Source organism: Meles meles, chromosome 4 (genome assembly GCF_922984935.1).
Source record: "Meles meles chromosome 4, mMelMel3.1 paternal haplotype, whole genome shotgun sequence".
NCBI classification, from domain to species: domain Eukaryota; kingdom Metazoa; phylum Chordata; class Mammalia; order Carnivora; family Mustelidae; genus Meles; species Meles meles.
Genome location: NC_060069.1, coordinates 67,683,012 through 67,697,726, shown reverse-complemented (window position 1 = coordinate 67,697,726; position 14,715 = coordinate 67,683,012). Strand labels below are relative to the sequence as shown.

Here is a 14,715-nt window from a genome sequence, read left to right as displayed (position 1 = left end):
AAGCCCTCTGTGTGCCCAATTCACTTCTAAATCAGAACCAGGGAAAGTTCCTTCTCAGGTTCTAAATATTTAATCTGGAAGCATATGTTCTCTTCTCCAGGTCCAGTGAGAGGTGTGAGGGTGGAGAGAAATTTCCCATTGTCTTGCTCAGCCTTTCTGCAGGAGGCCTCCAGCCCCTTGTTTGATGATTCTGACAACTGGGCTAGAAAGGCTTTGCGCAGAGAGGACAGAACAGGACTATTGCCAGCTGGCAATTCTCATGCATTCAGATATTTTTCAGCTCACCACACTCCAGGAGTAGGCAGTACCCCCATTTCTGAATCTGATGAAAAGGGTGTCAGCAAGGACAGACCTAAGAGTTTTCTGTGAAGGGACGAAGCTATCCCTTCCTGCCCTGAGGATTTTGTGGTTGGGGTTAAAGCTGAGTGCCAAGACAGCATGCCCCAGCCCTCGTGTGACTCCTCAGCCCATCTGACGAGCAGGGGGTCCGGGTTCCCCTGGGATGGGCTGCCTTCCCAGCAGACGCCCGGGAGAGTGAGACACAGCGGATCTCTCATGGGCCTGGATATGTTCTCTGTGGAGGACATTCTTAAGACATGAGCCACCCCTCATAAAAGAGGTGTGCCATCTCAGCTTCTTCCCAGACAGGGCTAATATGCAGGGAGGGCAATGCGAAGATGGGCACTGGTGTTCAGAGTGGATGCTGGGCATGTGCAAATCTCCCGAGCCACCGCTCACTGTGTCGGCTTCGTACCAGGCCCGCCTAGGGCAAGGGCTGATGCTTGAGGTCACTCCTTTTTTATCTCATGGTGGTCATGCCGTACTCATTTCGAGCACCTTTTTCAGTGCACAGAGTTGAGGCTGCTTAAATATCTCTTCTTCGGACGGTGTGCTTTGCCATTGACTTGTTTTCTGAGGCATGGCCTCCTTGTTGCTTGAAGCACAATCGTCTTGAAGGGGGCTATCTTGGTAGAGATGAGAATTCCTCTTGGGAAAATACCTTCAGATCGAAAAGAATGTTCTTTGTACAAAGTTCACCTGGCAAAAGTGTGGATAGGAGGCAGGCCTGCTGGGTCTTTTGCTAGAGATGCACCGAGGGGCGTCAGAATCTGAAACACGGATGCTCATTTGCATTAAGAACAAGTGGAGCCTCGTTCGGTTGGAGAGCTGGCACATAGTGTGGGAGTGGCGACAAGAACACGAGCAAAAGGTACTGAGCATTTGTCACGCACACTGGCTATCCTAAGCACATTACATCCGCACTCTTCACGAGACGTTTATGACGCAAAGCTGTTATTATTTCCATTTACAGATGACAAATCCAAGATCTAGACAGGCTATTGGGACTTCCCGATCTTTGCCCCCTGACAGCACACACCCAGAGAATGGTCACATTTGGATGGCTCTGAAGAAGAGGTCAGTATGCACAGGGATGAGGCCAATCACGGGCAGCGGTGATAGCCTGGGGCCTCTGCCACCTCCCAGCTGTGCCGAGGGCTGAGTGAGGGATCAGTACCGCGGCACAGCTGTAACTTTTGGCAAACTGTTTGGGAAGGTCTAGGTTAAGTACATTTCCCAAGTCACACTAGTTGTAAATGGCAGAGCAAGGCTTGAAGTGAGCTGGATCCATTCTGGGGGCTAACCCCAACCGGCACCTTGGTGCTACCTGGGATTGGTAAGTGCGTGCATGCATGCGTGTGTGTGTGTGTGTGTGTGTGTGTGTGTGTGTGTTGAGACATTGGATGTTTCTATACAAATCCTTCCCCTCCCTGGGTTCTTTTTTTACCCTCCTACAGGCAATCGAATCTGAACTGTTCATTTGGTAGAGAAGGAAAGTGAATTCAAGAGGTGAGGGACTTGCCTAAATGTCCTGAGCTGCCGAAGAACAGAGCTGGAATGAGGGCTCGGGTGTCCTGACTTCTGTCCTAGGCCCTGTGGTCCCTATTAGTGCTCAAGATGATTTCACGTGTGCCTGTCTGGTTTCTTTGCACGGATGTCGCAGAGTTCTTTCCTGCCTTCTGCAGCACATCCGCCCTGATGCTGAGCCCTAAGCAGGTGGCCAGTCTCTCCCACAACACACTAGCTGCTCTTGACATGCACTGTCTACTCTCCCAGATGCCGTAGAAGATGTGAAAGGAGCCCAGGTTCTCCTTGGTTTGCTGGAGGAAGCTCATTTCAGAATCATCAATTTAAGAGACTTGTAAAGTTTTATTAAAATGAGCTCACCTTCTCTGAACTGGCAATTGACATCCTTCCTACAGGGCTGTCAATCCAGCTCTGTGTAGAAGGCTTATATGAACTTTACAACACCCTTCTCACTGCTGACAGGTGGCAGGAAAACACTGAGCTTAGAATGCACTTTCATGACCTGGGTTATAGAAGTTATGATCTAGAAAACCGCTCAACTCATCAATAGAATAATGTGGGCTACAAGATCTTTTGCAACCCCAATAAGAGGGAAGGGTTTCTTGATATGCCTGATTCCCTTTGGTGAGCTTTAAATTTGGGGGCACAGGTCTGCATAAGGCAGCTGGGGGGGTAACAGCCTCTGGAGCCAGGCAGAATCAAAGTTAGATTCAACATTGGCCACTGACTACCTTAAGAACCTGGGTAAGTCACCTTACCTTTCTAACCCTCAGTTTTGTCATCTGCAAAATAAATATACAATGTCGGTTTTCAGGATTTGCTGGGAGGATTACACCCCTGTGTGCAGCTAGTGCCAGACACATCAGAAGTCCCCAGGGGTTTAGCTGTTATGATTAATAATATGTGGACACTAATAGTCACCCAGTAGGGAGATTGAAAGCATTAAGTGCACGGTGCCTGGAGCACAGTATTGGATTAATAATAATAAAAACAATAACAATAATAATGACTAACATTTACCAAGTACTTATTAAATTATATCTTAGAGACTTTATAAATGTTGAGGGTAGTTGCTATCATTATCAATATTACGACATAGAGCTATGAGCTTGGACAGTATTTTGGAGAGCTATTTTTCTAGAGGCTTGAATACTGGCACACATCTCTTTGTCTTTGCATTTCCTCTCTACCCTTTCAGTGTTCCTGCCTCTCCCACAGCCAGTGTGGTTAAGAGCAGTGCTCAGATATGTTTGGGTGAACAACGAGACGCAAGCTTGTGGAATGAATGCGTGATCCCAGATCACTGAGAATGACTAGCCATGCAAAAGGGCCAACTGTCCTGTGTTCATCTCTCTAGTCTGGCTTCAATTTGAGGAGGGGAGATTGGTCTGTTCTGCAAAAAACAAAACAAGGGAACTTAGCAGATTATCTAAATAGACTTAGAATCTTTAGAAATCTTCTTTGGTCATGAGAATCCAACCTGAGATGAATACAGCAATGGGGAGATTCTGCTTAGGCTCTGTGAAGACCCAGCCAGGGAGGAAGCTGGGGAGCTCTGCCTGTGGGAAAGGCATCTGCTTGATGGAGCACTGCTCCCCTCACCACCTCCCCAGGGATTGGGTTCCCATGGTCTCACCTGATGATGGATTAGAAGATGCCAAATAGCAAATGAAGAATGCAGGAAGCACAGATTAGAAATTCTAGTGCCAAACCATAAACTAAGAATGCCAAGAAAAATGCTACTCAGTCTGATGGCCTGAATTGCCTTTTAGATGCTTGGGTTCAAGGATCCCAGAGGCAGCTTGCTGAAATGGAAGAGCATGAGCTTTGGAATCCTGCATTTTGAGGTGAGAGTTCTGGCCCTGCCACTATCAGCCTGCCCCTCAGGAAGTTACTTTAACAGCTGACTGTCTGCCTCCTCAGTTGAGGAAAGAAATAAAATCACTCTTCCCTCCACCGTGCGGTGAGGATGGGAAGGAGCTTTTATGTGGGAGCTCCCCTGTGGTATTCTGGACACGTAGATTTGTTTATTGTGGCGTTCTGTGGTGTCCCCTTTCCTAGGGTTTTCTGCTTCTACTTTCACTTTCTGTCACCAGAGCTGTGTTGTAAGTCTGTTATTCTAATGACATTATTTCAAAAACACTTTCATTGGTTCCGTCTTCTCAGCTAGAGAGAGCATTTATCCCTTTGCCACATCTTCCTTCGCCCACCCGTGCCCACACCCTCTTCATCCTAAGCTTCCTTCCGCTCGCTCTTGATCTCTTGCCTGTTCTGTACAATGCGTGCATAACCAGTGTCTCCGCCTCTACTCTCTCCCCGCTGTGCTACTACAGCATGAATCTGGTTGTGTTGCTGAACTTCTCTGCTGACAGAATGATCTCTTGGCCTGTCCTGAGGGGCAGGCATTCCTGCTTGGCCCCCAAGTCCCTCCTCCAAGAACCCACTTTGTTTAATGAATGATCCTGATGGGCCATTTTACTTAGGGGACAATAGTCTTTGGAGAATGGCCGGGATGAAATTGTAGAGGATAGAGACAGAGACTCCATGGGAGCAGAGACTCAGAGTTGGTACAACTAGGAAAAGGTAAGTCTCACAACTCCCTACTGAGATATTGAAGGGGACTCTAGATTTTCCAATTCTACATTACAGGAATCAGAGACAATTTTACTTAAATATTTTAGGACAACTTGACCTCAGCAAGCTGGAGGTCTTAAGGGTTGGGCATCCACTATAGATGTGGGAGTGATAGACAGTTTTCCTTTTCTTTCCCATCAGCAGAGCTCCTCTAATACTGGAGTTGATAATATATGCAGTCAGAAGACTACACTTCATACCCTCACCTGCTGTGGCCAAGTGTTCCAGTTTCAGCCAATGTAAGTTATAGTCCTTCTCTATAGAAGGACTTATGAAAAAGTCTCTTAAAAAGGACACAGAAATATGGGAAAAGACCTGCCTCAACCTGTTCTCCTTTCTGCCTTCTGGAACTCAGATACACTGACTGGAGCTCCAGAAGCCATCTTGGATCTCGAAGTCACCTTCAGGAGGGAAGCCGAGCATCCTTTATAGTAGAACACAAAGATGGAAGGGTCTGAGTCCCCGTGACTGCAGAGCCACAATAGCAGCCTCCTTCCAGATTCTTTCTACACAGGAAAGAAGTGATATTGTTTCTCATTTTTGCTTTTCTGTTGTGTGTGATTGATCTGACCCTAATCTGCTAATACAGTGGCAGATGAGCAAAGTGATTACAACGCGGGCTCTGGAATCAGGCTGCTTTCACTCCATTCCTTGCTCTGTCACCTCTTAATCAGGTGCCTTAAGCAACTTACCCAACTTTTTACGAGCCTCCGTTTTCTCATGTGTAATGTGAGGACAATGACACCACTTATCACATAGAGTTGATATGAGGATTAAGTAACATAATGTGTTAAACACTTAGAACTCTTGGTACACAGTAAGTGCTCAGTAAATGTTAGTTGCTGCTGCTGTTATTACTATTATTACTACTACAGTTGTCATACTTACCCATCAGATTGGGTGTTCATCTTCATCCATAAGCAATGGGTCCTTTAGAGTAGAAAAAATTTCTTATTTGCTTTTGGGGCTGCCTCAGAACTGGTAGCTGGTGGGCACACAATACATTTTTACTGAACCACATCTTCTTAGATTTTTGTCAACTATTTCTTATGAGTAATGATGAAACTCACTGGTTTTGTGCATCAGACTGGGGACTGATGCCCTGTAAGCACACTGTCACTTCATCCCTCCTAAAACAATCTGAGATACAGGACTAAAGGGTTATTGTAGGATGTGCATGAGCTTAGGAGTCATTCAGAACTACATTCTATTTAAGGTTCAAATTTGATCATCTTAAAAGAGAACTGGAATTAAACTTCGGAAAAAGAATCAAAGCAGGCAACCTTACTCAAGTCGTAGGAGGCTCGTAGGGCTTTGAGTGGCCAGATGTCACTGGCATGGTGGCTTTTCCGTGTTTCATCCTGAGTCAGCAGAATTAGAGAACCTCTGGAAGCCATCCTGCTTTCGTCCCTCAGTCTTTCAACATAGTTGTAGTTGGGAACCAGGAAGAAAAACAATTTCCACTATCTCGTTTATTTAATCTGGTGTATTCAAAGACTTTTTAGTTTGGTATGAGCATGGGGTCTGGTTGTGACCTGTTGAACTATTAAAGAGCAGATAAGACCTTATGGACAGAGGATAAATGTTGCAGCACAAGCTGCTTCCTCTGATAAGTTTCCCTCCACCTGCAACAGGGCTGTGGACAGTAATGATGTTGATTAGTAGGAGGAGCTTGGGAGGTTCCTGTAACTTTGGCTCTTGTCAAATTATAGAGGAAGAGGCTCTCTGTCTTAGATTTGTTTCATGGTATAAGCTAGTTTGCATGGCACAGGGGATGATGCCATAGGACCATGAAAATCTCTTAAGAATCTGCTGGCCAAATAATTTATATCCTAACATATGCTTTCTCTTTTTGTAGGTCATAGCTGAAGCAGGAGATAAGTTTTGCTGTCAATGACAGAGTAGTTCTTAACCCTGGCTACACACTGAAATCCTGTGAGGCTCTCAAAAAGAGATCATTCCCCAGGTTTCACCCCAGGGCAACTGGGTTAGAATCTCTGGGGTAGGGCCTGGGCATCAGCATTTTAAAAAGGAAATATACAGGAATTAATAGAAAACTAAAGGATGAGTCACAAAGTGGGAGAAAATATTTACAAAATCACATATGTAATAAAGGAATTGTATCCAGAATATATAAGGAAATCTTAAAAGTTAATAATAAGAAACTGAAGAACCCAGTTAAAGAATGGGCAAAAGATTTGAACACTTCACCAAAGAAGATGGATGGCAAATAAACACATAAAAAGTTGTTCAAAACATTAGCAACTAGGGAAATGCAAATGAAAACCACATTGAAATATCATTATACACCTTTTAAAATGGCAAACAAAGCAGCAAGAAAAAGCACCACCTGACAATTCTGAGGGCTAGCAAGGAGCAGAACAACTGGAATTCTCAGGTAGAGCTGGTGGGAATGAAAAATAATACAGTCACTTTGGAAAAGAGTTTAGCAGTTTATTATGAAGTTAAACCTACACTTACCACACAATCTGATAATTCCACTCTTAGGTATTTGCTCAAGAGAACTGACAACTTGCGTTCACACAAAAACCTGTACATAAATATTTGTAATGGTTTTATTTATAATGATCTCAGACTGGAACCAACTCAATTCAACATTCAACTAGTAAATGGATAAATATACTTTAGTATATCCATGCAATGGGATCCTACTAAAAAATACAATGAAATGACCCAATGGTATATACAATATGAATGAAAGTTAGACGCATCAAACTAAGTGAAAGAAACCAAACTCAAAAGAGTATATATTGAATGATTCTATGTGTATAACATTCTGGAAAAGGCAAAAGTATAGGGACAGAAAACAGGTTAGTGGTTGTCAGGAGTGGGGATGGAAGAGAGGAGAATTGCGAAGAGGTAACAAGAAGGAATTACTTGGGGATGATGGAACTCTTCCACACCTTGATTGTTGTGGCAGTTGTGTAATTGTGTTGGTCAACTCATAAAGTTGTATATTCAAAAGGATACATTTTACTGTATGTAATTAGATCAATAAAGCTTACTTCTCTCCCCCAAACGATTCTTTAAAAAAAAAAATTCCCCAAGTGATTTAAATTCATAGCCAACTTTGAAAGATGTTGGTATAACAAATTTGAATCTAGGTTCTGGTATTTAAATTTCAGTTTTCTTTTTTTTTAAAGATTTTATTTATTTATTTGTCAGAGAGAGAGAGAGAGAGAATCAGAGAATACTAGCAAGCAGAGGCAGAGGGAGAAGCAGGCTCCCCGCTTAGCAAGGAGCCCAATGTGGGACTCGATCCCAGGACTCTGGGATCATGACCTGAGCCGAAGGCAGCTGCTTAACCAACTGAGCCACCCAGGCGTCCCTAAATTTCAGTTTTCTTATATGTGAAACTGAAGATGATAAAACCCACCTTGAAGAGATATTATGAATTTTTTTAATTTTAAAGATTTATTTATTTTAGAGAGAGAGAGGACCTGTGGGAGGGGCAGAGAGAGAGGGAGAAAGACTCAAGCAGACTCCTTACTGAGGGTGAAGACCAATGTGATGCAGGGCTTGATCCCATGACCCTGAGTTCATGACCTAAGCCAAAATCAAGAGTTTGACGCTCAACCCACCACCCAGGCGCGGTGTGGAGATGTTATGAGTATTAAATGTGATAATGTACGACAAGCTCCGAATACAGGATTTGGCACACAATAATAACTGCTTATGTAGCGCTATGTGCCAGGCATTGCCACAGCACTCCCAGGCATCTCGAATCTTTACAGCAACTCTGTGAAGGAGATATCATTATGACCATTTTCAAGGTGGAGAAACTGAGGCTTAGAGAAATTATGGAACTTGCTCAAGGTCTCACAGCCAGCCAGTGGCCCAGCCCGTTTCCAAGTCTAATCATTTTTTATTTTTTTAAAGATTTTATTTATTTGACCAACAGAGATGACAAGTAGGCAGAGAGGCAGGCAGAGAGAGGAGGAAGCAGGCTCCCTGCTGAGCAGAGAGCCCAATGTGGGGCTTGATTCCCGGACCCTGAGATCATGACCCGAGCTGAAGGCAGAGGCTTTAACCCACTGAGCCACCCAGGCACCACTCCCCCCTTCAACCCCAGGTCTAATCTTAACTTTGCTGATTACTATACCACTTCTGAAATCTCAATTTCAACATCCTGCTTTTTGACTTCATGTCTACTGTTCTAGTGCACTTTCTAAGTATTTTCAATGGTGTCCTCATGGTTGGGCCAGGTTTTGGTAAGGCCAGAAGTAGAAAGGAGTATGTATTTAAAAGTCTGAAGGTAGAGGGGAGTTTGAATATTGTGATATGGAGAAGTGGTGAGAAGTCTGGTCAGGGGAGATGAAAAATAGCAATGATGATACAGGAGTGGAAAGAAGATAGCAGAGGGGGACTTCGCTTAGTTTAGGACAAAGGATTACAGAATGAGAGGCCCGGTTGGAGGCATGTGTTATAAATATGCACAAACTTGTCACAAATTATTTTGGCCTGGGTTCTGCCTGGGAGCTATCAGAGAATTCTGGCTGGCCTCAGTTAGTGTAAAGAAACATATGGATACAGCCACATGTTGGGGGGGGGTCCTTGATTTGGGGAGAGGTAGGGTTTTGTTTTAGTGTCTGGTGCAGTGGTGAAGGCACCAGTTACTGGGCAGTTCCAAGGCCTTCAGTAGAGCTAGGCCAGTGGTGTGCTGACAAGTGCTCAACAGTGGGTTCTCTGAAACCAGCCAACACACCGGACTCTGTTGGGAGCACTTGCCAATTTTTGTGGTGTAAACACTCCTACTATAGCCAATTTCAAGGTAACAATGGAAAACTGGGGAGAGGTGTGCACAATTAGGGCTCTTGGCAGCTGGCACAAGCTGGTCCCAGCACAGCACTGATTGGGTCAGTCTTAGGTCCTCCATATGAGCAGCAGAAAAGTCTGAGCTATGTAGTGCCACAAGCATCTTGGCAGGAGTCAGCCTTCCAGAATGCAACTGAGCCTTGTTCTGGCTTCTAAACATAATGTAACACTGCAAAGGATAAGATGTGGGTGACTTATTTGTAGGACTCATTGTAGTATGGGAGATAGGGCCATAACAGAATGGAACTGGAGGACAGTGGGCAATCTGCTTTAACTGGGCAGGACTCAGCCATCTGGCCTATGCCTTCGGTGGGAACCTTGGTTTTATGTCTACTTTTTGTCCTACTATCGTTAATTTGTTCTATATGCTAATACTTCTAGATCTATAAATTTATAGTGAGTAAGAATCTGGTACTTTCCTCCAAATAGTTTCTTTGCCAGTAAGCTTGAAAATGATTGCCATTGGGTTAATAGCATTTGAAGTGTCCACAGAATTCATCCATGTGAATAATTTATTTTCATCTATAGGAAAACATAGGTTCTGAAGGGACCTCAATTATTAGGCTATTCACGCATCTTACAGATGACTTCAGGAAAAGGGATACTTGTATAACCAATAGGGAAGTAAGCCTTGACAAGAGATAAGTAAAATCAGTTTGGAATTACTTCTCTCATTAAGTTAAAATGATATAAACTTTCTGGTTGTGTGTTCCTGGGCTATGCATCCCCTGTGGATGAAGGCTAGTCTAGACAGACAATATTCATGTAGAACTTTCCTTGTGATGGTGTGCTTTCATACACAGGAATCCTGATATATTAGGAATTCTTGCTTCTGAGGCACAGGGCGAGGCCATGATGTTCTCTGCCAGGACAGGATCTGACCTACACGATCTGCCACCAAAAACCTAGCGAAATGCTTTTGTATTTACAGCTCTCAAGAAGCAGGATATGTTCTTTGTCCTTCTTTTTCAAGTTATTATCCATTGACCTATTCCTGGGAAGATACTGTGGATCACAGATCAAGAGAAAAGGAGGGAAGAGAAAAAGGAAAAGAGAAGAGCCTTTTCACAAATTATCAATATCTAAGTCCTGGTACCTTATGTAAAAAATGAGTTTTATGAATCTTTCCCAAGGAGAGAGGCAGCTATGGCTGAACTACCCCTGTAGAAAACAATCTGTTGAAGTGCTTGTGGCAGATGGTGCTTTGTGATTCTCACGACGGCTTTATATTTCCTAGCTTAGTTTCCTCCTGCTTGGGGGTCACAATGCCGGTTTTTGGCTCATCAAATCCCAATCATATCAGATTTAGTGACTTGTCATTTTGCTACTCTGCTTAGCCTTTATGTATTATTTATAATCCTAGCTATATCCACCTCCCCACAAAGGGATTGACCTATCTTCCATTGAAAGAGAGAGTTATGATAAAAACGGAGCCATTAAGACATGACAGGGAATGAGAAGTTAGGAGGTGGTCAGACACCAGAATAATTATCCGTAACAAAAAACCAAAGAGAAGGGCGCCTGGGTGGCTCAGTGGGTTAAAGCCTCTGCCTTCGGCTCAGGTCATGATCCCAGGGTCCTGGGATCGAGCCCCGCATCGGGCTCTCTTCTCTGCGGGGAGCCTGCTTCCTCCTCTCTCTCTGCCTGCCTCTCTGCCTAGTTGTGATTTCTCTCTGTCAAATAAGTAAAATATTTAAAAAAAAAAAAAAAACCAAAGAGAAAATTCGAGTCTTGAGCTCTCTGGCAGTCAAGGCAAGAAAGGAGCCTGATGATCCCTTTGCTGACGCTTCATACTTCTCACTACTGAATATTCTAGAGGAGTGGGATGAGAAGTAACAGACTGGCCAGTGCACTTTCCACACGCCTTCCACTGTACTGAGACACTTACCTGATAATATGGATGCAACGGCTGCAATGATGAAGGACACAATGACACCAGGTCCTGCCATTTCCTTAGCCACCAGACCAGACACCACGTACATCCCTGTGCCCACGCAGCTGCCAACGCCAAGTGAGATGAGGTCCATGGTGGTGAGCACCTGAGCTAGCTTGGTGCCATGGGCTGTGGTGGCCCCAGTTCCCTCCAGCATGGACTCCACTGGTTTGGTACGTAAGATCCTGGAGTGCATGGCATACCAGGCGGCCCCCCACTGCACCCGCCGGGGGTCCAGGGAGGCAAGGAAGCCACTCATCCTGCGTGATAGGGTTTCGGTGAAGGTCAACTGATGAAAGAGGGTCTGTGGGAGCCTTAGTGGGTGCTTCTGGAATTCATCTAGTGAGTAGGGATCTCCTTTTTAGGAAAGGTCCAGAGGGACCCAAAGCAGCCTTCTCCTGGGCATGAATGTCTGCAGGAAAAACACAAGAAAGAAGAAGATGAGACTAAGCAGGGACAAACGATCACTTGGAGGCATGGTTGGAAGTCGATATACTGAACCTTTATCTTGTGTACTCACAATGCGGGAGGGTTGTATTCTCCTGTGTGTCACCTCAGGTCCTAAATAACAATCTGTCATTTGCACTTTGTCCCTGAGTCATTCTGAAGGAGATGGTCTGAGTCAGGGCTCTGTCACTTACTGCTGTGGGACCTTGGGTAAGTCACCCTTCTTCTCTGTGCTTCAGCTTCAACTGTATAATGGGGTTAATAAAACCTTCCACCTAGTGTTGATGTGAAGATTAGATTAGTATCTAAAAAGAGCTTAAGACAATGCCTGGCACATGGAAAATGCTCACCTGGCCTGGCTCTGCCAAGACTTACCTTGCTTCTTCTTCTTGGTAGACTCAGTCTGTGATTTTTGGACATATTCTTTGGGGGAAACAACATCCTCATTTTTATTTATTTATTTATTTATTTATTTATTTATTTATTTATTTTTTTAAGATTTTATTTATTTATTTGACAGAGAGAGAGATCACAAGTAGATAGAGAGACAGGCAGAGAGAGAGAGAGGGAAGCAGGCTCCCTGCTGAGCAGAGAGCCCGATGCGGGCCTCGATCCCAGGACCCTGAGATCATGACCTGAGCCGAAGGCAGCGGCTTAACCCACTGAGCCACCCAGGTGCCCAACATCCTCATTTTTAAAATACAAAGATGTAAAATTAGATTTATGACTTTTAAGGGGGACAATCCCACCCCATGATGTTGTTTTGGAACTTTGCTCTCAAATAAAATGAAAAGTGCCTTGAGCCTTTTTTTGCTATCAAAGATTGAAGAAGAGGACGTGTTCTTGGCACTTGGTGGGTGAGCCCCAGAGATGCTAACCGGGTGGGAAGGTGTCATCCAGTTTTCCATCATCTCGCAGACATTTTTGTAGATGAAAATTCTGCTCATGATAATTTTAACCCAAAGCTAATAATTTTATGTATAAACATATGAGGTTTTCAGGGCTCGTTTTAATATACATTGACTTTTCCAGGAATCCAACTATAGAGTAAATGGAAGGATGATTATAAATTCTTTAGTTTGGAATCAAAAAGGAATTCTTCACTGTTTCAGAGACTCAAGGCCCCCTCTAGACACCACCCACGGATCTCCCATGCAACACACCTGTGACTGCCTGCCCTTTGGAAGCAGCACGCTGACAGTGATTCTGTATACAGTGAAAGCATCTGACAGCTCCCTGGGTGCCCGCCTGAGTCTTTCCATACTCAAGTATGTTCTATACAGGTAGGTTATTCATGCATTCTGCTTCAGGGTATTAAAAGGGGGTGGTCTAACAAAGCTTTTATTACAGAAAAGAGGTGCTGGTCTTCATAGAGCTGAGAACTATTATACTAGATGATTTCTCAAGTTTTGACAAGTTAGAGAATGCCGAGATGATATGAAGCTACTTTCTTTGGAAGCCAGAAGTTTTATACAGTTCTATAAAGACCTTCTAAGGTATAGCTGAACATTAATTCCAACTATGGTGCTGACAAGCCTAGGACATTTACATTTACAATAAGTACCAGCCCATATAATCTACCAATATTATTAATTAATACTACTTAATGCTTAATGTAACATTTGTCTGCTTTTAAAGGCTTTACAAACACAACCTAATTAGAAGAATCAGACAAAATGAGGTAGTTTGGTTTACAGGGGTTGGGCGATGGACCTACTGGTTTAACTTCCTCCTAGATTTGACAGTGTTGTTTCATGCTGTGTTTTAATCTTGACAACACCTTAAATATCAGTACATGTGGATAGTGCCATTGTATATGGCAGAGTTATTTTAAAAGCCTAGAGTGTCAGCAGTCTCTTTTCTCTTCTTTTTTTTCTTTCCTTCCCTTCCCTTTCCTTCTCCCTCCCTCCCCTCCATCTTTCCTTCTTCCTTCCTTCCTTCCTTCCTTTCTTTTTCTTTCTAGGATTTTGAGATTTGTCAGAAAATTATCATATATATACCAGAGAGTCTGTGAGAACAATTGTTTTGCTTGAACTCTTCTGAGACATTAATGTGTATATCTATTTATTTAATTTCAACTCAGCGAGCGTATACCAAGGATCTGTTATGTGCCAGGCATGGTCTTAGACTTGGGGTACGAAGACGTGGTTCTTGCTCACATGGAGCTTTCAATCTAGAATGCAAGGTGATGAACACCTAAATCACAAGGTAAGGACTAAGGTTTGTTTTTGCTTTTTCCTGAAAAGGCTATTTTTTTTTTAAAGATTTATTTATTCGACAGATAGAGATCACAAGTAGGCAGAGAGAGAGAGAGAGGAGGAAGCAGGCTCCCAGCCAAGCAGAGAGTCTGATGCGGGGCTCGATCCCGAGACCCTGGGATCATGACCCGAGCCGAAGGCAGAGGCTTTAACCTGCTGAGCCACCCAGGTGCCCCGAAAAGGCTATTTTTTAAGGGTGCCTGGGTGGCTTAGTCAGTTAAGCATCTGCTTTTGGCTCAGGTCATGATCCCAGGGCCCAGGGATCAAGCCTCATGTTGGGGGCGGGGGTGTCTCAGCTCAGCAGGGAGTCTGCTTCTCCCTCTCCCTGTTCCTGCTACTCCCCCTGCTTGTGCTCTCTCTCTCTCTGTCAAATAAATAAATAAAATATTTTAAGAACCTTATGTTTTATTATTTTTCTTATTATAAAGCCATAGGATGTCTACCACAGAAAAATCAGACAACATAAACAGTGCTGTTCAGAGACGAAAGAATGTAACACAATATGCAGGATGTGTTAAGTATCACATAAATGAAATCTGATCATTCCAGGGAGACATGACGGGCATATCAGATGTTGAATTGTGTACCCCCCAAACTCGTATGTTGAAGTCTTAACCCCCAGGGTCTCAGAATGTGCCCTCATTTGGAAATAGTTGTTACAGATGTAATTAGTTAAGATGAGGTCTTCTGGAATAGGGTGGGCACTTAATCTAATATGGCACGTGTCCTTGGGAAAAGAGG

The 14,715-nt window shown here is 43.9% G+C and overlaps 1 protein-coding gene across 1 annotated transcript in view; it reads right to left on the bottom strand.

The window, feature by feature from the left end:
* SLC7A14 (solute carrier family 7 member 14) overlaps window positions 1-14,715 on the bottom strand; it is a 127,572-nt gene that overhangs the window by 44,771 nt on the left and 68,086 nt on the right. The window contains exon 2 of the mRNA XM_046003616.1: window positions 11,225-11,681. Coding sequence (XP_045859572.1) covers window positions 11,225-11,528 — 304 coding nt within the window. The 5' untranslated portion in view covers window positions 11,529-11,681. The remainder of the gene's footprint in view (window positions 1-11,224; window positions 11,682-14,715) is intronic.